Raw genomic sequence first — 27,405 nt, 5'->3', positions numbered from 1 at the left:
CTAGCGATAGTGGATCCAAACGGAGGTAATATCCAGCTAAACATCTTCTAACAAACTAAATAACAATTATCAAATTAGCTGGTTGAACCTAGCTAATTCTATCTAATTAGCTAATGAATTAGCTGGGTGAATCCAGATGGGACCTTACAAGCTAAAGATTTGACCTGTGAGCTGTTCCAAGTGACATACACTTATTTTTTTTAAAAAAATTATCCATGTGCTGATAAATGACTTGTGCTTCTGTACTATTCACAAAACTTCTAGTTGGAATAGAAATGCCCAAAGTAGATAAGTTTTTTTGGGTAGCATTCAGTACACAGAAGTCAAAAACCCAAACTTTCCTCTGATTTGCAAATAGGAACACAGGAGCTGTGGAAAAGGGACGGGCTCAACAGAGAGGCTTTGCAATTCTTAAACCTAAAATCTACGGCTCCAAGGAGTTCTACTGCTGAAAGCAAGTAAAAATTAAAATTCTGGTTTAAAATCTCATTAAAGATTCATTATGTCAACTCAATTCTCCTATTTTAATTGGGGATTAGTAGACCACGATCTGTAGTTGCCAGAGAATTAACAGAAAAACAGCAGAATCAGAGGGCCCAGAGAACGTGAGAGACATGGCATGACAGACAACAACTCCGAAACAAAAGCAGAAACATTGAAAGCATGTGGTGTGGTGTAGGACAGTGGGAGGAAGAAAGGATATCAAAAATCCACTCACCCTTCTCATGAATGCCGTCACAGATCGCCGTCCCAGAGTCCCTAACAACTATGATTCAGCTACCTAATCTTTTGAAAATCAAACCTCAAAGGCCCACTCCTCTCCCGATCCTGATTGGGTCGACTGGTAGGCAGGAAAAGCTCTTTAATACTAATTTTATTATTTCATCTATTATATCGAAAAAAGATTGTAGTATGAAATAAAAAGAATGAGAGTTATTGAAATAAAAAACATCATGACTGGCTGATTTACACCTGCTCAGCATTCACTGTTTACACTTATCGCAAAGTAGAGTTACCATAACAGCTCAAAACTCACGAGCTATTTATATTTGACTTGCCAAAAACTCAATTCAAGCTAAACTATACTTAGAATCAAGCCAAGCTTGGACCTAACCTAGAGCTTGCGAGCCCCCATGACCCGAGATCGAGGCATTCAATGAAACTCGAGTATTTTGGTTTGCGTGGTATAGGTATGCATCCTGTTACCTGTATTAATTAAATTTCCAACCATCCAAAGTGAAAATAATATAGCTGAAGGCTAGAGCCTTGCATTATCTAGCGAGATACTGTGTTGCACAAATTAAAATAGGTACAAAATAATACTCCCTTTATTCCCTTTTCTCTTTTGATAATAGTTCTATTTCAACTGGGTACAATGATAAAAAAGAAGAACCTTGTTTATCATCCCATGAATCAAGACTCCTCATTTCCCATGTTATCTTGTGCTCCCTCCATTTTTTTACATGTCATACTGGACTAACTTTGACTAAGTCTATAAAAATATAGTAACAACTATATTATTCAACATATGCACTATCGATATATATATATATATTTCATGATGGATCAATGAAACAAATTTGGTATTGTAAACATTATTGTCTTATTCCTATAAATTTAGTCAAAGTTTGTCAAATTTGGTTTAGGACAAATGTAATACGATATGTAAATGAAAATAGAGGGAGTACTTACACTAATTTTTTTAAGAGAAGTTACTTTACACTGGAATTGAGCGGCTATCCATACTATTCCTAAGATAGCAACTCAAATGAGTATAATTCAATTTTGAAATGAAAAGGAATTAGAGGGAATAAAGCTAAATATGCTTCCTTTCCTAATTATTTATTTATCAGATTAAATCAGTGTTTTAGGCTAATCAAGTTTCTTTGTACTGTTTTCTATCTAATCTAAACATGTAAATTTAGTAATCGAATCAGCCGCGGCAGGCTCGCTCGAGCTCGGCTCATTGACAGCCCTCCCGCTCAGTCGGCTCAGAGCTCAGCCGCCTGTAATCTCCTCCCTTGCTCGAGATCTTCCTTCCCTGGCGGCGGCGACTGGGCGAGCGGCGGCCCAGCCCTTTGCCGGCGACGAGCGCATCCTCCGGCCAGGTATGCCGCGCCCGCCCCTTCTCCTTCCTTGTGCTGTGCGAGACGGAGCACCCCAAACCCTAACAAAACTATCTGTATTTGGATCTGAATCCACCAGTTCTCTACAATAAATATGTTTCCTCCTACTAACTTGGATTTCGTTTGCAAGAACAAGAATTATCGGTTGTACATGTGTACACCCATGTCCTATGCTGGGTCCGCCCCTGATTCTAGGCACTGGGGATTTGGGAAGCACTCCAGTCCCGATTGGGGGTTGTGAATTATGATCCTCTATGAACCATACCCAGAAACAGATTTCGCCGAAGGGAGAAGAACGGGCAGGGGGTGCTGTGCGAAGAGAGGGCCATGGAGTTGGCCAAACAATCATTCTCTCTTCTCAGTAGCAATGCGCTGCCTCTCTGGGCTACAATTATCGCCGGCGTTTTTGTCATCATCTCACTCTCACTGTCCCTGTACCTGCTGTTCAATCACCTGTCAGCCTACAAAAACCCAGAGGTTGTGAATTATATTTGTCAATGTTTGTATTGTTGGAACTGTGTTTGACCTGGTCATTTCTTTCACACATTCACACCGTGCCTGTATTCTTTACTTCTTTCAGGAACAGAAGTTTCTTGTCGGCGTCATTCTCATGGTGCCCTGCTATGCAGTCGAGTCGGTAAGGTGCTATGTTGCTGCTTTGTCGCTTGTCCAACAAATTGATACTGCATTTGCAGTCCAAGTATAGGATAACATCTACATACTGCTTAACATTTTATGACTACTCTTGCAGTACATATCATTGGTAAATCCATCAATAAGTGTTGATATCGAGATTCTTCGAGATGGATACGAGGCATTTGCTATGTACTGTTTTGGCCGGTATCTAGTTGCTTGCTTAGGTACTTCTCTGTCAATTACTTTACATTCCAATTTTATCGTCCATATCTTGGCCTCACTATGCAGTATTACTTATTGTACTAGGTGGGGAAGATAGGACGATTGAATTTCTGAAGAAGGAGGGCACTTCAGGTTCTGATGCACCACTTTTAGGCCAAGCATCTGAACAGCGATATGTACACCACCCTTTTCCAATGAATTACATGCTGAAACCATGGCCTTTAGGCGAATGGTTCTACTTGGTCATCAAGTTTGGGCTAGTTCAATATGTATGTGCTCTTTATTTTCCACCCCTGTTGACTTTGCAGTGCCCGGTTATATGAACTGATCCATTTTCCATGATGCGAAACAGATGATAATAAAATCAATATGTGCTATCATTGCGGTCATTCTTGAATCCTTTGGGGTGTACTGTGAAGGAGAGTTTAAGTTGAACTGTGGGTAAGCAATGCTGGTTTCTTTCGCTTGTCGATCATATCGTGGACTTGTCTCATTTCACTACGTTGTTACTGTTCCATTATTGTTGGTAGTTCTTCCATTTTAAATGCCTTAATGCTGGTCTTTAAAAAAGGCCTTTATGCTCATTTTCCTTTATAAACAGTCAGCATGCATATGTGGATCATAATGTTATATCACTAAGTATATCATAGACTCAGGTGTGCTGCACCTCCAGCACCGTTATGACTTGCAACTTCCATGTGTCATGTGTGATGAATCATGTGCTTGATTTCACGTCCTATCACATTATTGATTTGGATATCCTGATATCTGGTTTTTCATGTCATGGTAGATGACTTTCATGGGTTGCATACATGAATCTGATACCACTGGATTTGTTTATAATTTGTGTTTGCATTTAATTTATGGTGGGCCTGACCCTCCTTGTCTACCCAGACATCTTTTGGGGATGCCCCATCCTGTATTAGAATGCATCTATACATAACTCAGGTTTCAGTGTTAAATCACGCACTTACTGCACTATAAGCTTTTTGTTGTTTCTTCCTTTTCCCTCGCCTCATTATCTTTTGTTGGACATGTGTTTGCATCAGTGAACTTATTCGTGCATTTGATGATGGACGAGTTAAACAAATAGTTGTCTTGCCATTATTGAACATTTGAACTATTTACTTGTCTACCAGGTACTCTTACACGGCTGTGCTTCTCAACTTCAGTCAGTCATGGGCCTTATACTGTCTTGTTCAATTTTATGCCGCGATAAAGGATGAGTTAGCCCATATAAAGCCTCTTGCAAAGTTTCTGACATTCAAGTCCATTGTGTTCTTAACATGGTGGCAAGGTATAGCAATTGCACTCCTCTTCAATTGGGGCTTGCTGAGAGGTCCTATTGCTCAAGAGTTGCAGTTTAAGTCAAGTATTCAAGACTTCATTATCTGCATAGAGGTGGTTAATTTCTATTTTACTTTGCTCGATAGCTTCTGTGGTACTGAATAATTCATTTATGTATGTGTGATCATATGGGAACCTTTACTGTTCGTAGTTGGGAGAGGGCATGTTCTCTATCTCAATGTTTATGCATATTTGTGTTTTTAATATTCATTTTGAAGTAAACCCTAACAAAGTATTCTGTACTCCGATGCAGATGGGTGTTGCTTCTGTCGTCCACCTGTATGTCTTCCCTGCAAAGCCATACGAGCTAATGGATGATCGTTTTGTTGGAGATGTTTCAGTTCTTGGAGACTATGCCTCAGTTGACTGCCCTCTAGATCCAGACGAAGTCAAGGATAGTGAGCGCCCAACCAAGTTGAGACTTCCCCAGCCAGATGATCATGTGAGGTGTTCCACTGCAATAAAAGAAAGTGTCCGTGATGTTGTACTTGGAGGTGGTGAATATGTAAGGAAACAATTTGCTACTACCTTCATCAGTTTACTTGAATTGGGTTCCCCCCTAAACCTATGCTAATTAAACTAAAATATCTTATTTGACCAAATCTGGCAGATTGTGAATGACTTGAAGTTCACTGTGAACCATGCTGTGGAGCCAATCAATGAAAAACTGCACATGATATCCCAGAACATCAAAAAGCACGAAAAGAGAAAGAAGAAAACAAATGATGACAGCTGTATCAATTCGCCCACATCTTTGAACAGGGTAATTAGCGGGATTGATGATCCTCTCCTGAATGGGAGCCTGAGTGACAACAGTGGTCCGAAGAAAGTGCGAAGGCATCGCAGGAAATCAGGGTACTCGAGTGCAGAGAGTGGCGGAGAGAGCAGTGATCATGGCTTAGGTGGATATGAGATCCGAGGGCACAGATGGATTACTAGGGAGTGACAACTAAGAGCAATCTATGGAGAGAAAATATGAATCTCTCACAAGGGTTGGATTGTGGTGACAGGTGAAAACCGAGCCAAGTAAAGGTACAGCAGTCCGTAGAGGGTTCAGGTGTAAAATGAGATCTCTGCCATGATGTTATAGTGCGGCTAATAGAGATGAACAATCAGCCTGTTGATTCTTTGAGCTGACCATTTCAGCTGTTGAGGCCTTGATCATGTATTTAAGATACAGGCTTCCTTAGAGCAAGTGTTGGATGGAAGCAATGTGCCTGCTCTGAATAAACGTATGGAGCATAGCTAGTTCCCACGGCATCACTTGTAAAGCACAGGCTAGAAATAGTTGCACAAAGAATAAATGTCTCAAAGTTGGCTGGAGAAGATGCTCCGCCACTCTATTTGTTTCATGCTTCGAGTATTTTACCATTTCATTGCTGCTCATTCTGATATTGTGTGCTTTTTGGGGGCCAGGGCAGGCCGTGATCACTCTATGCTCGTGTGGCACAACTAGAAGAAAAAAAAACTGATTAGCTGAAAACCTTTTCTTTCCTTTTGCAACAATGGATGGACATGGAAGTTCCTTCAGATGATGGGATTACACCCTTTCAAAAAAAAAAGATGATGGGATTACACGAGCAAGCACTGTATATCATATAATTTTCCACGTCCTCATCCTCATCGCTGAGGAAAAAAAGACCTTAAAAGACGGCCATTTGATTTGCAGTTATGGACTGATGAAAACCCACTCAAAGAAGCAAGATGAAACGCTGCAGTGCACGGAAAAACAATGGCAACTTTGTCTGATTAACAACCACCACGGCTCGTCTGATTCGGATGATTTTACGTTTAGCTGTCCGTTTTAGACACCGACCACTTTTATTTGTTAGAAAAGCTACAAAAAAAGCTTCTTTTGGGCTTCGAGTTGAAATAATGATGATCTTGCTTGCACAAACGAACATCTTGCACCAAGTGGGAACGTAATTAGTCTGTTTGTGCTTATATATAAGAACAAAAAGAAAAGTCACTTTTCGCTAAAAAAAAAGGAAACGGAGGACCTGTCGGCCTTGGCTGCTCGTGTCCGCTCACGTGGCGCGCCCAGCCCATGCGGGTCCACAGATCTGTCTCATGTCATTGTCCTGTGCCATGGCCTCCTCCTCCGTGTCCGGCTCTGGCTGCTTCTGCTTCTGCTAGCAGATTGCGACGCAGAAGAAAGCAAAAAAAAAAAAAAAAAAAAAAATCACGCCTTCATTGTGAGGGAGAAGACGCCAAGCTGGCTCCGGCGCCCGCTATAAAGCTCGAGGAACTCCCGCTGCTGACAAGATAGGACTCACTCGCCACCGCCGCCGCAATGTTGTGCATCACGTCGCCGTCTTCCTCTCCGGCTCCTCTCCAGCTGACGCGCCGCTCGCGCGCGCTTTCTGATCGAGCGGCGCCGCCAGGGATCGCGGTGAGGTCCGGGGCATCTGGGGCTATTGGATTTACTGCTTTTACTTTTCTCCTGACGGCTCGTTCCTTCCTTGATGGTTTCGCAGGGTGGCAGCAATGCGCGCTTGAATGTATTGTCTGTCCAGCGCGAGGCTCGCCGGCCGGGGCCGGCAAAGGTAAATCTTTTGCCTAGATTAGAATTTGTTATTGTGGAGGAAATGGAATTCAATGGTAATTTTAGAGAAAAACTCTGGAATATCTCGATTGGGACACGTTTTGGATTGGGATGATATTAGACTCTCCTACTTTCTTGCCAGTAATAGTATTTACTTAAAATAAGACTTTTCTAGCTAGAACAATTTGTTATAATATTAGTAAATATGTCCGGTGATACTACGAAGCATTTATTAATTTTATCGGTTTAAATATCAATACGACATAATTAAATTTCAAATAACAACATCTCTTTTAAAATCCTTTCAAATAAAGTTTTGACCTCTTAACACTTTCATACATGCTACTCATCCCTCTTTTTTAAAAAATCTCCCTACCATCCTTCTCGATGCTGGCTGTCACGACTTTGAATTAGCAACGAAAGTGCCCACCATATTTAGCATTTGTGCTTGTCCGGACGCTATGATCTGATGAACGAGAGAGCCTTTCTTTTGCTCCCTAATTGTTCACTCGTCGATATTGTCACCATCTTTCTTGTGTGATTTACCTTGCGATGCATGATTATCTTGTGAAGCTCGCTCCGTGTTGGTGGCGCACTCTATTTCATCATGCTCACGTTCAATTGTGCGTTGAGGGAGGTGATTTTATTCCAGTGTCAAGCTGACGTGACACTATTAGTGACTGTGCGATGATACTATGTATTGAAATTAACTTTACATATTATATGGAAACCAACTCCGTGCAAATTATGGAAACTTCAATCTGAGCTATCGGATTAACATTTAAGGGGAGAGGCGCAGTAGGTGGGAGGGAGGATTTGCAAAAGTATGATTATCCAATCCAATAGGTCTAGATTGTAAAATTACCCAATCTTCCATGACTTTTGAATGTTGATTCGATGATTCAAATTGATGTTTTTATAGTTTGCACGAAGAGATTAATTTGGGCTTGATACGTTGCCTTTTATCTCTCATCGATACCGCTGCTGTGAGTAGTTCTATCGTGAGACGACCTCGGCTCGGGATCCTCCAGCTTTCGGTGCAGGCTCGCTCGAGCTCGGCTCGTTGACAGCCCTCCCGCTCGGGCTCAGCCTCATGTTCATCTCCTTCTCCTCCCCATGTTTCTCCAACCTCCGTGCTACTCTGGGACGGAGTGCCTACGGGCACGGAGAAGCCCCTCCTCCTCGAGTAATGGAATCACTATTCCCGTCAAAAAAAACCTTTCTTTTCTCTCGGACTCTCTCCTCCCTTGCTTTTCCTTCCCTGGCGGCGACGACTGGGCGAGAGGCGGCGCCATTTCTCCTGTCTTCGCCCGGCCCTTTGCCGGCGAAGAGCGCATCCTCCAGGTGTGCACGCCTCTTCTCTTTCCTTGTGCTGTGCGAGACCGAGCACCCCAAACCCTAACAAAACTCTATTTGTATTCGGATCTGAATCCAGTTACCGGATTTCGTTTGCAAGAATTATCGGGCGTACATGCGTACACCCATATCCTATGCTGGATCCGCCCCTGTTCTGTGGTTAATGTAGCAGCCAATTACGGCATTGTCATGTACTAGCGTCTATTTCTTCTCCTGTATGTAATTCTGCATCTGACTTTCATCGGCCATTGCAAGTCCAAGAGCAAATTCGCCACTGCCGCGACTGTGCAAGAAGATAAAACTATGGCAGCTTCCCAGGACGATGTCGACCATCTTCCCATATACAAGCTAGACCCCGACTTGGAGAAATTCAAGGACCATTTCAGCTACCGGATGAAAAGATACCTGGACCAGAAATGTTCCATTGAGAAAAATGAGGGGAGTCTTGAAGAATTTTCTAAAGGTTAGGCTCAGCTCCTGCATTCAGAACGTGCAACACAGTTGTAGAATCTTTTCTGATGCTGTACATTGTTTGCATAATCAATCTTCCTGGATTCTATATTTTTCAGGCTATTTGAAGTATGGGATCAATACAAACAAGGATGCAACTGTATATCGTGAATGGGCACCTGCTGCACAGTAAGTTCTAGTGTTGTTGTGGAAAATACTTGTTATTAACGCCTTTCTTTAATGTATGATATACTGACGGAGTATGACAGCACCAGTTTTTTCTTTTCAATTTTCTTTTGAAGAGATGCTGTCTGACAGCAATTAGACAACAAAACAGAATGCTATAACACAGGAGAGTAATCAAAGTTTGGGAATAGAAAACTGTATGGAGATTTCACTCTTGTGCTAGACTGTCATATCTTGCTAAAAATATGTTTTCCCTTTTCTTGCTGCTGTTGTGATACTTAATGCTTATTTTCTTCATATGGCAAAATGTAGTTTCCACTATTTTAATAGATTGATACATTTGACTTGGAGATTTTTTTACTTATGGATGTAGGGAGGCACAGCTTATTGGTGACTTCAATGACTGGAATGGTGCAAACCACCAGATGGAGAAGGATAAATTTGGTGTTTGGTCAATTAAAATTGACCATGTCAAAGGGAAACCGGCCATCCCTCATAATTCCAGGGTTAAATTTCGCTTTAGACATGGTGGAGTATGGGTTGATCGAATTCCTGCGTGGATTCGTTATGCAACTGTTGATGCCTCTAAATTTGGAGCTCCCTATGATGGTGTTCATTGGGATCCTCCTGCTTCTGAAAGGTCTTTTCTACTGTTCTGAACCACATTGTAAACTTAAGCAATAATCTTAGCCCAACAAAAATATATGGAAAAAATTACAGAACCTTCTCCTCTTTTTTGCAGGTACATGTTTAAGCACCCTCGGCCTTCAAAGCCTGTTGCTCCACGTATCTATGAAGCCCATGTGGGGATGAGTGGTGAAAAGCCAGCAGTAAGCACATATAGGGAATTTGCAGACAATGTGCTGCCACGCATACGAGCAAATAACTATAATACAGTTCAGTTGATGGCAGTTATGGAACATTCTTATTATGCTTCGTTTGGGTATCATGTGACAAATTTCTTTGCAGTTAGCAGCAGATCAGGCACACCAGAGGACCTTAAATATCTTGTTGATAAGGCACACAGTTTGGGATTGCGAGTTCTAATGGATGTTGTCCATAGCCATGCAAGTAATAATGTCACAGATGGTTTAAATGGCTATGATGTTGGACAAAGTACCCAAGAGTCCTATTTTCATACGGGAGATAGGGGCTATCATAAACTTTGGGATAGCAGACTGTTCAACTACGCTAACTGGGAGGTATTGAGGTTTCTTCTTTCTAACCTGAGATATTTGATGGATGAATTCATGTTTGATGGCTTCCGATTTGATGGAGTTACATCAATGCTGTATCATCACCATGGTATTAATGTGGGATTTACTGGAAATTACAAGGAGTATTTCAGTTTGGACACAGATGTGGATGCAGTTGTTTACATGATGCTTGCAAACCATTTAATGCACAAAATCCTGCCAGAAGCAACTGTTGTTGCTGAAGATGTTTCAGGCATGCCAGTCCTTTGTCGGCCGGTTGATGAAGGTGGAGTTGGGTTTGACTATCGCCTGGCAATGGCTATCCCTGATAGATGGATTGACTACCTGAAGAACAAAGAAGACTCTGAGTGGTCGATGGGTGAAATAGCGCATACTTTGACTAACAGGAGATATACTGAAAAATGCATTGCATATGCTGAGAGCCATGATCAGGTACCATGCATTATATTATAAGGAAATATAGTTAGATGTAGTAAAATATTTTATTTCCTTGTGGGTTAGAGAACTAAACATGTGGGTGATGACCTTTTGAATATTTTAATCAGAGTATTATATCATCAAATTTCCATCCTGATTGCTAGTAACTGCATTGATTATTCTCAAAAGTTTACCAGGCCCTCCTAAGCATGTCTGAGAATTTGCAGTCACATACGATCTGTTTATCTTCTACTGGAAATTAATTTCTTTCAAACTTTCAGTCTATCGTTGGCGACAAAACTATAGCATTTCTTCTGATGGACAAAGAAATGTACACTGGTATGTCAGACTTGCAGCCGGCTTCACCTACCATTGATCGTGGGATTGCACTCCAAAAGGTTCCATTTCTCCTCAAGTTCTGGTTAAATTTGGCTTCATATGATTCTTGAACATGTTACATCCCCTCTTAATATATTTGCTTTCTGTGTTCTAAACACTCCAGATGATTCATTTCATCACAATGGCTCTTGGAGGTGATGGCTACTTGAATTTTATGGGGAATGAGGTAAAACCTTGGTCTATTAAAAATGTTTCCCATCAATAAAAGGTTTCATGTATCCTTTCTCTTTATTGATTTGAGATTTCAGCAATAAGGGTCTTTTCTGTTTTCTCAGTGACCCGACTTCCTGATTGCTATTTGAATGATTAATGTCAACTCTGAATAATGCTTGTTGCTGCACATTAAATGTGGTCTATTTATTGCTGGTAGTCCTCTTGTGACTTGTCCACATATTTGTACAAAACACGGGATAAATTTGACCCTTCACTATTTGAAGAAAACTGCTTGAGTGTCCCTAGCATCTTTCAGAGATGTTATCAAGTCTTTCATCTGCACCATCCTGGAACAAACAAACGAGTTTTTCATATGCCATCTATGCTTTTACACATGAGAGTGTGATCTTCAGTGAGGTTGGTTGCACGAAATGTGCAGCTGTATTTCATTTCTTATGTCTTTCTTCTTATTCATAGTTGTAGTGGCGTTGCGCTGTAATAATGTCAATTCTCCTATAGTTTGGTCACCCAGAATGGATCGACTTTCCAAGAGAAGGGAACAACTGGAGTTATGATAAATGCAGACGTCAGTGGAGCCTTGTGGACACTGATCACTTGCGATACAAGGTTATGTTTTTTTAATACAACCCTTATAGTTTTTTCTTGGCACCACTTTGACCATTACCTTCTTCCTTTTATCATTATATCTAATATTAGCTAAATGTTGTGGGTTCCATGCTATGCATTTTTACAGTGTGTTCGATTTCAACTATACTTTTTCACACCTTTTCAAGTTATCCTAGTAGAGTAAAGTTCACCAAACCATTTACTTGTTACTTAATATACTGATCATATTTGTCCTGTGCGAACCTACTACCTCATTAACGCTTATGTATTGGCACTGTTAAGTACATGATTTCTGTGGATTGATAGGTATGACATTTTCTTAACTTTACTTTGCAGACATAGGAACATGTTTCTCAATGATTGGTTGTTTTGTTGATAGAAATTATTTTTTAACAGTGTATGCTAAACTATGTATCCAACAGAATGTCTATTCTGTCTGATTTCTATGCAGTTCAAGTTTTCAATTTATCCTAGCTAACATACTGATTTTTTTTCTCATTGCTCTAATGCTGAACAGTACATGAATGCATTTGATCAAGCAATGAATGCGCTCGATGAGGAATTTTCCTTCCTTTCATCACCAAAGCAGATTGTAAGTGACATGAATGAAGAGAAAAAGGTAAGGACTTGAGAAAATATGAGTGTTGTGCCATTTGTTTTTTTCTTAGGAAGAGTATTAACTCTAGCTTGTGCTATATTTTACTGATCAAGTTGATATGTACTTTAGGAAAGCGCGATCTGAACCCTAGCTATTTGATTCAAATAGTTTGATTTGTTAAAAGATCCTTTGCAATTTATTTGTGCTTGCCTTCAGGTTATTGTATTCGAACGTGGAGATCTGGTTTTTGTTTTCAATTTTCATCCCAAGAATACTTATGATGGGTAAGCGACACATTGCAAGCTTTGCCTTTTGAAATCCCCCTTTCTCCCTGTTGTCTAGCGTGCTTACTCTCATCTCCACTTTGTAACTGATATGCAGGTACAAAGTTGGATGCGATCTGCCCGGGAAATACAGAGTAGCACTGGATTCTGATGCTTTTGTCTTTGGTGGACATGGAAGAGTAAGTAGTGGGATAGATGCTGGAAAAATATTTTCTTTCCCCTCCTGTAATTGATGCCATCAGAACTGTATCAGGCTGCTGTGTTTCAAGATTAATCATGTTGTGCCACAGGTTGGCCATGACGTTGATCACTTCACGTCGCCTGAAGGGGTACCAGGGGTGCCTGAAACAAACTTCAACAACCGCCCAAACTCATTCAAAGTCCTTTCTCCACCGCGCACTTGTGTGGTAATGTTCACTTATCAACTACTTCTCAACTGAACTGATGAACTAGAAGCTATCCATCACAGTGCAATACCAGCAACTGACAAAACATTTGCTACCAGGCTTACTACCGTGTGGATGAAGAGGCTGAGACAACTGGTGCTGGAAAGACTTCTCCAGAAATCATTGATGTTGATGCAACCACCCTCAAAACACCTACAGCTACTACAGAAGCGTGTGAGGAAAGAGAATCGACAGAGGATGTTTCTGGCAAGAAGGGAAGGAAGTTTGGGCGTCAGTCATCTGATAAAAGTACCAAATGATGCCATAAGTCCTGCTCTACTGGACTAGCTGCTGGCGCCCTTATAATAGTCCTGGTCTATAGCTCATAGCGAACTGGTGTCATCACCAATTACTGTGTGTATAGTTTGTCTAGAGAGTGAAAATAATGGGGGAAGAGATGGTGTGCCCATAAGAGGGACCATGGTTATGTAAAGAAGTTCTGGTCCAGAATAAAACTTTGGTTTGTTGTACTTCGTACTGCCGGCCTTGATAAAGATGTTAATGCGCAGATACAGAAGCATGTATGGTTAGTCTACAGCATTGTCTAAAACAGAAAATGAAGGTAGGAAGCTTCTTCAGTCTCTGTTCCCTGTCTGGTTCACATTTGATTCAAATAGGTCGGGTCAGGTCAGGTCAGCTCCACTCAAGCATAGACGTCACACAGGCTTCTTTTCATCTCTCATAATATACATAATTTCTCTCTTTGCAACAAAAAGATGGATCACTAACGACCTCTTCTTCCAGGTCGTCCAACTCAAGATGATGCGTCATCACCACCACTTGGGGAGAGCCCTGAGGTGACTGACCCACCAATTGAAGCTTCTTCTTCATTCGCAGCACAGGATAGAACAGAAGAAAGACTTGGACTGCTTCAAAGAAGCTGCGGATCCGATCTCTGCTTGTGTTGGTATGTGGTGATGGGCGAGGCTGAATGTCACTGGAGGGCAATCCAACCATGGACTTGACTCTCCGGACAGCGGCAAAATCTATCGACCCGTAACAGCTAGCAACGACTTGTGCATCGAAGAACCGGTCCAATATAATTGACTTGGATGTGATGGATGGCTCCAATCCAACTCCATTCCCAAGTCTTGCTCTCTTGATTTATATGGTACAGCTAGCTGGCTCATCGATCTTCTGTCTCCAGTCTCCTAGCACCAGACAAGTCCACCTTTGTCACACTCAGAAACACTAGTATCGTATGCATGCTGCTCTTTCTTTGCTCATGGTATTATTATTCCATTTAAAGCACACCAAAAAGAAAGAAAGCAATACGTACATGTTTTGCTTTAAATCAGCATCAGTACTTGAGCTCTATGACTGTCACTGGTGGTATGACCTTACTGGTACTAAAGAAAGGGAGCAAAAAAAATTTGAGATGAATAAAGCTGTTGAGATATGACTGCGAACTCGCTGCAGATTTTGTTCTCCCCTGGGATGAAATTTGAAGTAATTTTCTGAATGCAAGTTCTGTCAAACATAAAAAAGGTTGCAAAAGGTTGGTCTGATGTTGACATGTATGCTATGCTAGATTGCTAGTGGCGTGCATAGTCCAAGCAGGTCCCCAGTTTGATGCGAATGGTGAGGTGCCTGAAAAATGCAGCCACTTTAGCCAACCATTAGTCTTTTTGCGCAGCAGCCGCCGCCGAATTCTCTGCAATGATTTCTTCTTAGAAAGTAACTCCATATATCGGTTCGTCAAAAAAGGAGAATCATTTCAAGACTTGGAACGATTCAACGCGGTTTTAAAGAGACAAATAAAAGAGGGATTATTGGAGATATGTGGGGAGGTCACCTATCAGGAGGACCTCACCATGTCCTCTGCTCCGGAAAGTCATGGCCACGCACGACTAACAAACCTGTGAACGCAACGAATTCAACTGTCAAAACATCCGTCCATCCATCTCGAAATCTTGTGGAAACCAATGGTGTCGGTTTGCTTGCATTGTCCCTGTTCGTGAGGGCGCCCTGGACTTAAAAACCGTTTAATTTCATGGGGGTTTACCATTTCAACGTACTACGTTTCCTGTCAAAGTAAAGCCATCGATATCAAAGGGACGAATTCTACACGTATAGCTGCTGCCTCTACAAAGTGAAGGGAGTACGTACGTATCTCTTAACACAACTACCTAGCTCTACATGTACAGCCATGACATTTGAAAGCAACATATGCTTATTACTCCATGCATTATGATTCCTGTAGAATTTCGACATTCTTTTTGCAAAAAATGGTATTTCAAATATGACCTAATCATGATAATTTCAAGGAGAGGACGAATAAAACCCACTTAGGGCCCGTTTGGTGCGACTCCGGCTCCGGCCACTGGAGGAGCCCTCCCAAATGGGGCCTTAGAAAAAAGAGAAAAGTATACATGCAAGACTATTCTTTTAGAAAAAAATGGTGCAGCAAAAGTGAAAGAATTTGCATTATGTTCTACATATGCAGATAGTAGCAAACAGGGGCGACGCCATGCTAAGTCTGCCGCATCAGGGTAAATTCTTTTTTACCACTAACTAAGCTTAAAATTACCGTATAATCCTGAGAAGCTATTTTAGTCCCTGAAGGAGTGCACCATGTCAATTTGGAACTGGGGCTTCGCCCCGGTAGCAAATTATTATTATTTTTTTAAAAAAGAACACATATGTGAAACATATATATTACCAAGCCATGCATGCATGGTCAAGAATGCATGGCTTGGTAATATACAGTAAGGTGGTCAGAGGTATTCATTCTCTCCGCATCCTTGAGAAAGCTACGTATGCCAAATTAAATCTCATCAAAACACTCTCGTCTACGGATGCACTGCACAGGGGGCACACATGAATGAATGAAATTCTTAGGTAGTTTTGTCGCTCCTAATTAGCTGCAGTGCAGACACGCACTCTGAACTTTTTTAGTATATTAGTTATTGTGCACCAATGGACCAAGTCGTCTCGGACCACTTTGCAGGCTCGCACCCCCTCACTTCTTTATCAGGAGGCACTCTTCAGTGTGTGTAATTTCTGGATGTATGGCGGGTCACCAGGCAATAGTTAATGAGTTGTACTTATTATATAATTTGTTTCTTCAATATAATGGTTGTTCATACATAAACTGTGTGCTCATGCACCAAATTTGACATTTTCTAGTAACTAATAAGCTAAACTACCACTATGACATGCTAAAGTACTTACACCTTCTTACATCAGTGAATTTCTGTGCATGCATAGCAAAAACTATGTACTTACAAAAACCGCACAAGCCCCCCAAACTCAAAGGGTCCCCAAAATACTAGGTATATACATTAGGTATAATTATGTAAAGACTTTAATTTAGTTGATTGTTGGTCCAATTTGTGGCAAAATGTGGTCCAAATTGCTCTTGGAAGATGAATCGTACATAGTAGGCGTATCGTTTGCCGCTTTCTTTCGCACAGCACATCGCGCTTGCCAGCTGCTGTCACTTTGTATTCGCGATCCATCACTAGGCTACTAGGGCCCTACTCCATTGTTTCGCACAGGGCCTCTAGATTTGCCCGTACGGTCCTGGCCAATAAACAACTAATAATTTGAAATAGGGGGCAATAGATAGGCCAATTGATAATAATTAACTCGATTCCAAGTAATAAGTAAAGTAATGAGCACTAGCTATAGTTAAGCAGCCTGGCCGCAATCAAGAATTCCAAGTCTTAATAATTTCCACACACGACACATACCAGCCAGCACCATTAGGCTGGCTAGCTAGCCAGTAAAAGTCAGCCGTGACGACTGTGGAGAAGACCGGCCCGGAACGAAAGAGACGAGAGCGCATGACCCACACACTTTCCTCGCTCACTCTTTCGTTCGTCGCTTGTCCATCCCCAGACCCAGCAGTCCAGCACCAGCTAGCAGCCGGCCGACGGCCTATATATATATATGCTCCGATCCTCTCTCATCAGGCCCTCGATCATCTCAGCTCTCGATCAAGCAACAACTGCTCATTAATTATATGTATGTATTGCTAGCTAGAAACCATCAGCAGCAGCAGCAGCAGCAGCGTCGAGACAGAGATCGAGAGATGGATCATCAGCGGCGGCGCGGCGCATCGACGCAGGAGGTTGATGAGCTTCCGGGTTTCCGGTTCCACCCGACGGAGGAGGAGCTGCTGGAGTTCTACCTGAAGCAGGTGGCCCAGGGGAAGAAGCTCAAGTTCGACATCATCCCGACGGTGCAGCTGTACCGGCACGACCCCTGGGAGCTGCCGGGCCTGGCGCGCATCGTCGGCGAGCGCGAGTGGTACTTCTTCGTGCCGCGCGACCGCAAGCATCATCAGGCCGGCGCCGCCGGCGGCCGCCCCAGCCGCACGACGGAGCGCGGCTTCTGGAAGGCGACGGGGTCGGACCGCGCCGTGCGCTGCGCCGCCGACCCCAAGCGCCTCATCGGGCTCAAGAAGACGCTCGTCTACTACGAGGGCCGCGCGCCGCGGGGCACCAAGACCGACTGGGTCATGAACGAGTACCGCCTCCCCGTCCACGACGACGCCGCATCACCGCCCAAGAATGTACAGGAGGACATTGTGCTGTGCAAGGTCTACCGCAAGGCCGTGTCGCTCAAGGAGCTGGAGCAGCGGGTGGCCATGGAGGAGCTCGCGCGCGCCGCCTCCGCATCATGCACGCCGTCCGCCTCCGGCCACAACGACACCGCCGGCTCGCCCACCGACGACTCCACCATGTCGTCGTCGCGATCGGACCACCACCAAGCCCAACAGGGGGAGACGATGATGGGCGTGGCCATCCCGCCGGCGAGCGTATGCCGCATGAAGAAGGAGGTCATGGCCGAGTCGACGACGGCGGTGCTGAGGCCGGCGACGCTGAGCCTGCCGCAGCTGGACGTGGCGAAGCAGCAGCAGGAGTGGATGCAGGACCCCTTCCTGACGCAGCTGCGGAGCCCCTGGATGGAGAGCTGGTCGCCATACTTCGCCAGCAGCGTCCTCAACTTCTAACTAATAATCAACCGTCCATCCATCTATGCATCGTCGCATACATACATAGCTGCCCGCCTGATATATAGTCATATATATTCTCTACTTACAGACAGAGATCTAGCTACTATAGTATATATAATATATATACGTACACTACTATAGAATATAGAATAGACCTTTTGTGCCCAGGACAATAGGTGGTTTTTGTCCCGGGTCCAACGGCTAGCCAGGCCAGCGAGGGGGACAGAGACCTTTTGTCCCGGTTGGAGGCACCAACCGGGACAAAAGGACCCCATTTTTGTTCCGGTTGGTGGCTCCCCCTTTTGTCCCGGTTGGTGACTCCAACCGGGACAAAAGGCTCTGGACATTTAGTCCCGGGTAGTAACACCAACCGGGACAAAAGAATCCTCTTTTGTCCTGTTTGGTGGCTCCAACCCGGACAAAAAGGTTCTTCACGTGTTAGTTTAACAGGAATACATTTATTCTAAAGTCACATGTGGTGCGTAGGTGGGGTGGTAAAGAAATTACACGCGAGGCAAGACATCTCGGGTTCGAGTTCTGGGTTGCACAAAATATTTTTTTACGTTACACATGGCCTTTAATCCCGGTTATTTCACCCGGGACGAAAGGGTGTAGGCCTTTTATCCCGGCTTTATTGTCCCGGTTCCAAAACCGGGATGAAGGGGGATTTGGAACCGGGTGGTACATATACGCGCGTGTACGACGGAGAGTCAGAGTTTATTAGATAGCTAGCAACATTATATATATACAGCGCATGAGTATGGTACCATATCTCTACAGCTAAAATGACTAATTGGGAGAGAAAAACTGTTGGCCTCCTCTCCCGTGCTCATTCTTCCGCGCGACAATCTTAGCCGTGCAACCTGCCAACTATAGGTTCTTTTGGCAAGAGGATAAACATAGAAAAAAAATACAGATTAACAAAATGGGATACTATGTGTAGACTGAGAGATCAAGATGGTCTAGAATTTTTGGATTTAGAAGTCTAGAATAAAAATCTCTTAAAGTACATGGCTTTTCAAGCTTATTAATGAAGATGGAATTTGGCAATAAATCCTCAAATGTTATTAGAGGATTCACATATCCGGTTTGGATCCATGGATGTCAAAAATGACTTTCTTAACAACGGAACATTTAAACTTCAAAATAGAAAAACTTCAAAATAGAGAACAAATCAAATTCTGGGAAGACAAATAGCTACAAAATACTAGTCTTAAAAACAAATACCCAACACTTTACAATAGGGTAATTAGGAAGCATGGCACAGTAAAAAAGTTATTTTTTATAAGTGATAAATCAGTCTCTATATCCACCTGGTGGATATATACATCTAAGGATTACAAGAGTTCTTAAACTCAAAATCTCAAATAATGAGGGTTTTAAAATACAAGAAAGAAAACAAAAAGACTAAGCTTCAATTTTCTTCTTCACTCCAGTTTCTTTCATGCAAAGTCTTAACGCCACACCAAATTAATTATCACATCTCAACTTCTTAGAAACTTGATGTACATCGCAGAAGTAGACACAACCAAACCAAAAGTTACAAGCAAGTGCACCAATCAGCGGACACCAAACAGTATCGACAGGAGATCCTCCAAGGCAGCAATAAAATCATCATCCACGGATGTCGTCATTGCCACTCCAATCAGCCTATAGTTGGCCATCCGGCCTGAGGCCCATGGGCCGGCTCGAAGCACAATTTTTTTGGCCCGACACGAGATTAAACGGGCCCGGGCCGGACCAACACGAGGCTCGTCCTGTGCCTGGGCCACTCCTTCGGCACGTGGGCCGGCCGGGCCCGGCATGTTTAATTCCCGCCCGACAAGGGCACACGGGCGGCCTGAGCACGGAAGGCCTGTTAAGGCCCGCGAGCCCGAGCGCTTCCCCGTATATGCGTTTGTCTATGTGTTTATGTATGTTTTAATGTGTATGTGTGAATAAAAGTGAATGTTTTAATTTGTATGTGTGTGAATGAAAGTGTTTGAATTTAAGAATATGTTAAGATTTCATTATTTTTTTGTCAAATTCAAATTTTTGAGACAATTCTGAATTAAATAAGGGATTTATAGCAACATGGGCTCGCAGCCCGACTCGGCCCGCGAAGCCCGTATGGGATATCAGGCCGGCCCGGCACGAATAACAGGCCGTGCTTGGGCCAAGGGCTCGACACAAGGGCCGGCCCGGCCCGGCCCGAATAAGTAGTTGGGCTTCGCGTGCCGGGCCTAATTGGGCCGGCCCGAATAGCCAACTATAGATCAACGGGAGCATGGTTATGTCGCTTATAACGAGATCTTCAAAAACTAAACCACACTTGACTACATTTAGATAAATTTTATTATTGGAACTTTTTTTGAACCTAGAATAATTATTTCAATTTCAAAAAAAATGTTCCAACTTCTTTATAAAATTGTTCCTCTTCAGAAAAAATGTTCCATGCGAACAATTGTTCCAGCTTCTTATACAATTGTTCCCCTTCAGGAAAAGTATTCCATATTAAAATTTATTTAAATATTGTCAACTGGGATCTTATTTTGAAGATTTCATCATAAGAAATTAAATGGTGCAATCCGAATTTGATTTAGACATTTCACTTGAAAATTGCAAATTTATTTGCTTCAAACCTTTGTTTAAACTTTAAACCCTCTGCTCAGGAGGTACGTAAGTGGGCCGGCCTATGGTGCTCTTTCTGCAATAGCTATGCAGCCAGTCACACATGTGACTGGCGCCCCCATCTTTTGTGCGTAAATCGTTGTGTGTGTCTATATATATATATATATATATATATATATATATATATATATATATATATATATATATATATATATATATATATATATATATAAAGAGATGAGGGAGGACTGATTGCTTGGAAGTTGTTACTATGATGAATGAAGGAGGCTTCTCAGCCACCGCGGCAGCTCCTAAGTCATATCTATGTTGAATGTTGCCAACTTTGGATGGATTTCGCTGCTATTTCCATTAGTCATTGCAACAGGGAATGCAACTCAGTAGTTGATGATGAACTAGCAAGGCAAGCTTTGGTAGAGAAAAATTCTTTTGTGTGGGTAGATGATCCCCCCTAATTCTATCCTTCAATTGCTTGTAAACGATGTAACTATCTTATTGAATCAATAAAGCTCTGCCTGATTTCAAAGAGAGAGAGAGAGAGAGAGAGAGAGAGATGAGGGAGGAATTGTGGCCTGAAAAATCCAAGTTTTTTTAGGAACAACTGAAAAATCCAAGTGGGCTTACTTCTTATTCAAAGCCCATAGGTCTGTCATCCTACCCACTTCCTTTCCGGCCCGCATGATGAACACGTACACAGGGCACACGGTCCAAAAGAAAAGAGACTTGGTCAGCGCTTTTCTTTTTTCCCTCTCCTTCTTCATCCAGATACATGCATGTCTTGGTAATGTTGATCTAGCTGCTGCTACCTAGTAGTGTCCTCTTTCTAAAGCCACTTGCGTGCAGCTGCTAGTGTATGTCAACTCCAGCATAGAAGCTTTTGTTATCTGTGGAATTTCGTTCCATACGTGAGCCTCTGCGTCGTACTACATGCATGTTGCTATCTTTTTTTTTTAATACCGGAAACCAAACATGGATGTTGCTATCAGTATCATGCATGCATCTGGATGGATAGATTGCCACTAGCACGCGTGTATTGGATGGACATGCATGATCATCTGATCACTAAATATCTATCTATCTAACTATATCTATATCTTCTACAAAGATATATTATATACTCCCTCCGTTCCAAAATGTAGATCGTTTTGACTTTTCTATATTTCTATATTTTGCTATGTATCTAGACATATGTTATATATAGATGTTTAGCAAACACTATGAATCTATAAAAGACAAAACGACCTACATTTTGAAACGGATGGAGTAGATTTTTGGTGAATATAATGCGTACCCACTAATAACCACGTACGTGTGCGCATCAACTAGCTAGATACTTTAGTTTTGGAACGATTTCAGCCAAACTAAACCTGCCATGCATCAAGGTCTTGTTTTTCTAGAGGTAAAAGCTAATAATAAACAAAATCTGAATGTTTTCAGATTGCTGTTTCCAACAGACCCATATATTGTTAGATATCTAGGCAATTTTCGGTATATTTTAATTCCAAATATTAATATCAATTTCATGATATAGATGAGTGATAATGTGTGTACAAGATATGTGCATGTGTTCACGTTATTCTCACTAATAAGCATGAACAAAGAATTAAATCAGAGTAGGTTTAGTAAGTACCCCAAGGCGGGACCAGTGCCGGAGGCACCGGTTGCGCCGTTACCAGCTGGAATAGACATGCTATTCGACTGGTCTTGCTCGAAGTAGCCGAACTATGTCGATGCAGGAAGATGTTCGCAGTGCAGTCCCACGAACGGTTACGCCGGGAAGTAGTCGTCCCACGAACGGTCACGCCGGGAAGTAGACGAAGTAGTCGTTCGCACGAGCGGTTACGCCGGGAAGTAGACGAAGGAGTCGTTCAGGGAGCGAGCAGTCGCGTCAAGACGCTCCCCAAAAACCTAATTGCCCGCGTCCCGTGCAGGACCTTCAGCGAGCAGAGGTTCCGGAGGCCCTGCTCTCGCTAGACTTGTGCGCGCAGTGCTAGCGGTGGGGAAGGCAGAAAGCAGCTGAGGGAGAAGGGAGAGGTCTCCTGAAGAGGAGTACCTGGATGAGTGCTTGAGATGAGTGAGGATGAGAGGAGAGGGTGCTGGTTTCCTGAAGAGGAGTACCTGGATGAGTGCTTGAGATGAGTGAGGTGCTGGTTTATATAGGCACGAGTGCTTGAGATGAGTGAGGATGAGAGGAGAGGGTGCTGGTTTCCTGAAGAGGAGTACCTGGATGAGTGCTTGAGATGAGTGAGGATGAGAGGAGAGGGTGCTGGTTTATATAGGCACGATATGCCTCAGGTTCAACGAATCTGGACGTCATGAATGGCTTTGATGAGCGGCAGTTAATGTGCCTCAGGTTCAACGAATCTGGACGTCGTAAAGAGCCTTCAATGTCCGGTCATTAGTGATGACATTAACCCTCTGTTTTAATACTCTTTACTGCAAAACATCCTTCGCACCGCACCGCACGTCCGGCCGCGCCTCAGCCACGGCTCGGCGAGGCGAACGAGCGCGCGCGCGTGTGGTTCACCGTCCTCCTCTTACCGGCTTCACAAGTGGTGTACACGAAGTCCACCTTTTAAGTCGGTTGAGATCCTCCTCAATTCCCGGTACGGAATTAAGCATTGATTCCCTAGCATTAATAGTGGGCTTTAAATTCTTTTAATGCTTTAGAAGTAATGGGCAAAGCCCATTACTCCAACATATATACCATTATTGCAGGAGAAAAAGTTGTCCATCACAGTAATAAATATAATGCACTGAATTAATTCAGCATTTTGTAATTCAATTTTATTTGTGAGTACTGACAGTTCCCGAACAAGAAATTCATCAGATCTCGATACATAAGCATGCACGTCTTTTATTGCTTGCATTATTCGTATGTATAATTAAACTTGAGTGACCTCTGCCGCCCGCCTTGTTGGCTAAAGCTAGCTACAGATAGCCCTGCTAATGGGTTGGAACCCGCACCATACCCAACCCCACCCAAAATCAACATATTTAGATATCCAACCCCACCCAACCCAATTAGTTAATTTCTCAACTCTAACCAACCCGCCCCATTATAAGCGGGTAACCCATAAAAACCCATGGGTTCTACTATGCAGAGGAATTTAGTGGTTCTACACTTAATGTGGGGACCACATATATGTCCAACCACACTACTTTGCACAGAGTATGTGTCAGTCATATTGACTCATCTCTAAAAATTTCAGTCAATTTCGATAAAATTTTATAGTGTGAACGCGAGTTTTTAATTCCAGGGTCCGAGTCTTGATGTGGAGCCCACGTGTAGTTCTAACCACGCTACTTTGCACAGAGTAGCTGTCAGTCGTACTGAGTCATCTCCAACAAATTTCAATCAATTTCGATAAAATTTTATAGTGTGAACGCAAGATTTTAATTCTAGGGTCCGGCTCTTGATGTGGAGCCCACGTGTAGTTCTAGCCACGCTGCTTTGCACAGAGTAGCTGCCAGTCGTACCGAGTCATCTCCAACAAATTTCAGTCAATTTCGATAAAATTTTATAGTGTGAACGCGAGGTTTTAATTCTAGGGTCCGGCTCTTGATGTGGAGCCCACGTGTAGTTCTAGCCACGCTGCTTTGCACAGAGTAGCTGCCAGTCGTACTGAGTCATCTCCAACAAATTTCAGTCAATTTCGATAAAATTTTATAGTGTGAACGCGAGGTTTTAATTCCAGGGTCCGGCTCTTCATGTGGGCCCCACAGGTAGTTCTAGCCACACTGCTTTGCACAAAATAGCTGCCAGTCGTACTGAGTCATCTCCAACAAAATTCAGTCAATTTCGATAAAATTTTCTAATATAAACACGTGGTTTTAATTTCAGAGTCCAGCTCTCACGTGGGACCCACATTTATATATAGTTATACTATTTTGTAAAAAGTATCCATTTCGACCCACCCCAACCCGCCTCAACCCGCATTTATATAGAACCCGCCCCGACCCACCCCATTAACTAATACAACCCATTTTAAATCATCCAAACACACTCCATTTCAAAACCCACCCCATAAAACCCATTTCAACCCAATCCATTAGCAGGCCTAGCTACAGATCGATCGACATGCATGCATAACACAGCTAGAGATGGATGGATGGAGCTTGGAGCTAGCTAGGTGTTGAACGGGCTCTGGTTGTAGCAGTCCAAGTTTGTCCCCGTAGGTGACCCCGAGCATGTCGCAGTAGCGCTTGTAGAAGCCGATCCGGTCGGCCACGCGGCTGTCGGCGCCGCGGCCGCACTCGAGCCCGCCGTTGATGATGTTGGTGAGGACGCTGTACCCCGGCAGCCGCCCCGCCGCCCGGTCTCCGGCGGAGGGGCTCCACTGCCCCGTCATGACGTCGTGGCACGACGGCTTGGGCGACTGCGGCGTCATCCAGAACCAGACGGCCGTCTTGAAGGACACGGCGGCTTCGGCGGCCACCTGCTCCGGGCTGCCCAACAGGTCGGCGCCGATGGCCCGCTGTAGCGAAAATGGCCTCTCATGCCATATTTCAATATAATGTTTTGGCGATTGATGACACACGCAACACTTGAACTAATGTGTTTGCTTAGATGATATACTCAGGCTTTTAGGTTCAAGTGATGACAAAGAGAAGAGAGGCGAAGCTAGGCCCGAAGGGCCGCCCCTACGGGGGTTCCGCTACCCGGTTAGCGGACGGGGGTCGAGGGGGAGCCGCCCCTCGCGGGTCTCAGGGCAGCGCCCTGAAACCTAAAAGAAATCAAGTCACCGGTTGAACCGACGCCAAGCAAATTACACACGTCGGTGCATTGACTTGAGCACGTCTGGGAGTTTTAGTATCACCGGTTAAACCGACGTAAGGCAAAATGTACTCATCGGTGCAATGACAGAGATGGCCTGCGGGCTAGGGTTTGGCACCGGATGAACCGACGATAGGAAGTTTGAATACGTCGGTGCAATGGCAGAAGCAGACCAAGGAAAATGCATACATCGGATGAACCGATGATGCACCGGTTAATGGCGTCGGTACAGTTGTCCAGAGAGTTTGTTTTTCAAGGATCAGAGGACAGTTGCACTTACCTCTTTACTTACCGCATTACGTTTCCGCACTTACTCTACCTTGCATACCTTTACTTTCCTAGTTAGTTTGATTAGGATTAGCTAGGTTGCAAGTCTTTTTAGGGGTTAGTAGAGAGTAGCATAGATAAACCTTAGTCATAACTAGCATGCGTAGGACGTGTTAGGTTTATCTTATGCAAGTAGTTTGAGCCCTAGGTTAAAAAGCGATTAGCGACCCTATTCACCCCCTCCCCCTCTAGGGTCGGACACCCCGGTGATCCTTACACCCGCCCCGCCGGCCCGTAGTTGTAGTTCCACAACAGCTGCATCGGCCCGCGGCCGTAGTACTGCTTGCCGGCGGCGCAGGGCCACTGCGAGCTGGGCTGGCAGTAGGACGACGAGCCGGCGCCGGTCTCCTGGTTGAAGCAGTAGCCCCACGAGTAAGGGCCGTCGGGCGCCGCCGCCCACCCGCCGGTCGTCTCGTGCGACGTCTGCGCCAGGAACGCCGCCACCTCGCGCTTCCGGGCGTCGGCGGTGCCCGTGGCGGCGAAGCCGGGGAAGGCGTTGGCCGCCGCGACGAAGGCGGCGTACGTGTAGAAGCCCCGGGCGGGGCAAGCGGCGTCGTTGCGGTGCAGCAGCATCTGGTCGAACAGCGACTGTGAGATGATGGACGCGACGCCGCCTGTAACACCCAAAAAAAACTCCGCACGGTCCGCTCTGGAGCGGCGGACGGTCCGTCCAGAGAACACCCAGATATTTATCTGGTTATGGACTCCGGTTATCATCTCCTCCTTCCTCCTCATCCCATCGATCAGACGAGCGGAGCTCATCCGCTCGCTCCACCGTCGCCCCCTCCCTTCGATCTCCTTCATCCGACCATCATATTTCGATTCCTTGCACGAGCACCTTCCCCAGCACCTCCTTCACCTTCTCCAACCCCCAGCCAGCTCCTTCCCGGCCGGAATCGCCCCCGTCACCGCCGATCACCATTGGAGCCCGCTTGAAGCTTTGCTCCACCGTCGATCCGCTTCTCCGGTCATCCTCCGCCCGAACCGACCGCAAGAATGGATTCATGGTGAGTTACTTGTGCTCCCCGGCCTTTTTCCCTTTCCGTTGTGCGCCGCCGGCGCCGGTGAACGGCCGCCGCCGCCGCGCTTGCTGCCGCCTGTCGTGCGATGTTAAAAAGACGAACCGCGGACGGTCCGCTCAGGGGGGCCGGACAGTCCGCAAGTTAGGTTAGAGTTTGTCCAGAGGCGTTGTGTCTCTGGTGGTCTCGCGTAAATGAACCACGGACGGTCCGCCAAGGAGGGCCGGACGGTCCGCCGGTAAGATTAGAAATTTGTCCAGAGACGTCGTTGTCTCTGGTGGATTGGCAGAGTAAACTGCGGACGGTCCGCTAATAGGGAGCGGACAGTCCGTCGTAGAGCTTGAATTTCGTCCAGAGACGTTGTTGGTTCTGGTGAGTTTGCAAAGGTGTACTGCGGACAGTCCGCTACCGGATCGCGGACAGTCCGCAATATAGTTTTAAGTTTATCCAGAGGCGTTGGTTGTTCTGGTGGGACAGCAAGGTTGAGCTGTCCGCTGCTGCATAGCGGACAATCCGCAAGCTAGTTCATTTTGAGTATGGTTCTTTTGTAAGTAGGGAATTTTAGCTGCACTAATTTGTGTCATATGCATGTGCATTAATTGGTATTTCATATATATTCATGCATATGCATTATTGCACCTCATTTAGGTACGCTAGATGTACACGTGTGGACGTGAAGCAC

General features: G+C 44.3%; 3 protein-coding genes and 1 pseudogene across 8 annotated transcripts; 3 read left to right on the top strand and 1 right to left on the bottom strand.

Moving 5' to 3' along the window:
* The first annotated feature begins 1,946 nt into the window (after window positions 1-1,946).
* Window positions 1,947-5,702, top strand: LOC120704544 (protein LAZ1-like). Of its 3 annotated transcripts, none has more exons than XM_039988972.1 (9): window positions 1,947-2,108; window positions 2,257-2,603; window positions 2,707-2,763; window positions 2,878-2,986; window positions 3,069-3,253; window positions 3,337-3,425; window positions 4,124-4,385; window positions 4,585-4,836; window positions 4,942-5,702. In XM_039988972.1, exons 2-9 carry the CDS (start codon window positions 2,454-2,456, stop codon window positions 5,275-5,277), a joined length of 1,440 nt encoding a protein of 479 aa, XP_039844906.1. In that variant the 5' UTR covers window positions 1,947-2,108; window positions 2,257-2,453; the 3' UTR covers window positions 5,278-5,702. The 3 variants fall into 3 exon arrangements, with proteins under 3 accessions (XP_039844906.1, XP_039844908.1, XP_039844909.1); XM_039988974.1 differs by having other exon boundaries at window positions 1,953-2,108; window positions 2,263-2,603; XM_039988975.1 differs by having other exon boundaries at window positions 1,977-2,603; window positions 2,707-2,768.
* An 849-nt stretch (window positions 5,703-6,551) lies between these two features.
* Window positions 6,552-13,544, top strand: LOC120704542 (1,4-alpha-glucan-branching enzyme, chloroplastic/amyloplastic). 4 transcript variants are annotated; one of them, XM_039988969.1, is made up of 14 exons: window positions 6,552-6,723; window positions 6,809-6,877; window positions 8,488-8,695; window positions 8,802-8,871; window positions 9,242-9,508; window positions 9,611-10,517; window positions 10,784-10,900; window positions 11,005-11,067; window positions 11,574-11,681; window positions 12,199-12,300; window positions 12,496-12,563; window positions 12,661-12,742; window positions 12,854-12,970; window positions 13,069-13,539. In XM_039988969.1, the coding sequence occupies exons 1-14, from the start codon at window positions 6,625-6,627 to the stop codon at window positions 13,267-13,269; spliced, it is 2,478 nt and encodes an 825-aa protein (XP_039844903.1). In that variant the 5' UTR covers window positions 6,552-6,624; the 3' UTR covers window positions 13,270-13,539. The 4 variants fall into 4 exon arrangements, with proteins under 4 accessions (XP_039844903.1, XP_039844902.1, XP_039844904.1 ...); XM_039988968.1 differs by lacking the exons at window positions 6,552-6,723; window positions 6,809-6,877 and adding an exon at window positions 7,903-8,220 and having other exon boundaries at window positions 13,069-13,544; XM_039988971.1 differs by lacking the exons at window positions 6,552-6,723; window positions 6,809-6,877 and adding an exon at window positions 7,970-8,220 and having other exon boundaries at window positions 8,312-8,695.
* Window positions 13,545-16,789: 3,245 nt separating this feature from the next.
* On the top strand, window positions 16,790-18,793 carry LOC120704541 (NAC domain-containing protein 22-like). The gene is made up of 2 exons (XM_039988967.1): window positions 16,790-18,099; window positions 18,654-18,793. The coding sequence occupies exon 1, from the start codon at window positions 16,977-16,979 to the stop codon at window positions 17,967-17,969; it is 993 nt and encodes a 330-aa protein (XP_039844901.1). The 5' UTR covers window positions 16,790-16,976; the 3' UTR covers window positions 17,970-18,099; window positions 18,654-18,793.
* A 5,874-nt stretch (window positions 18,794-24,667) lies between these two features.
* Window positions 24,668-26,836, bottom strand: LOC120704540 (annotated as a pseudogene).
* Window positions 26,837-27,405: the final 569 nt, after the last annotated feature.

The sequence above is a fragment of the Panicum virgatum genome, chromosome 4K, assembly GCF_016808335.1.
Source record: "Panicum virgatum strain AP13 chromosome 4K, P.virgatum_v5, whole genome shotgun sequence".
NCBI classification, from domain to species: Eukaryota; Viridiplantae; Streptophyta; class Magnoliopsida; order Poales; family Poaceae; genus Panicum; species Panicum virgatum.
Note: the sequence above shows the minus strand (reverse complement) of the source record. Positions and strands in the feature narration are given on the sequence as shown.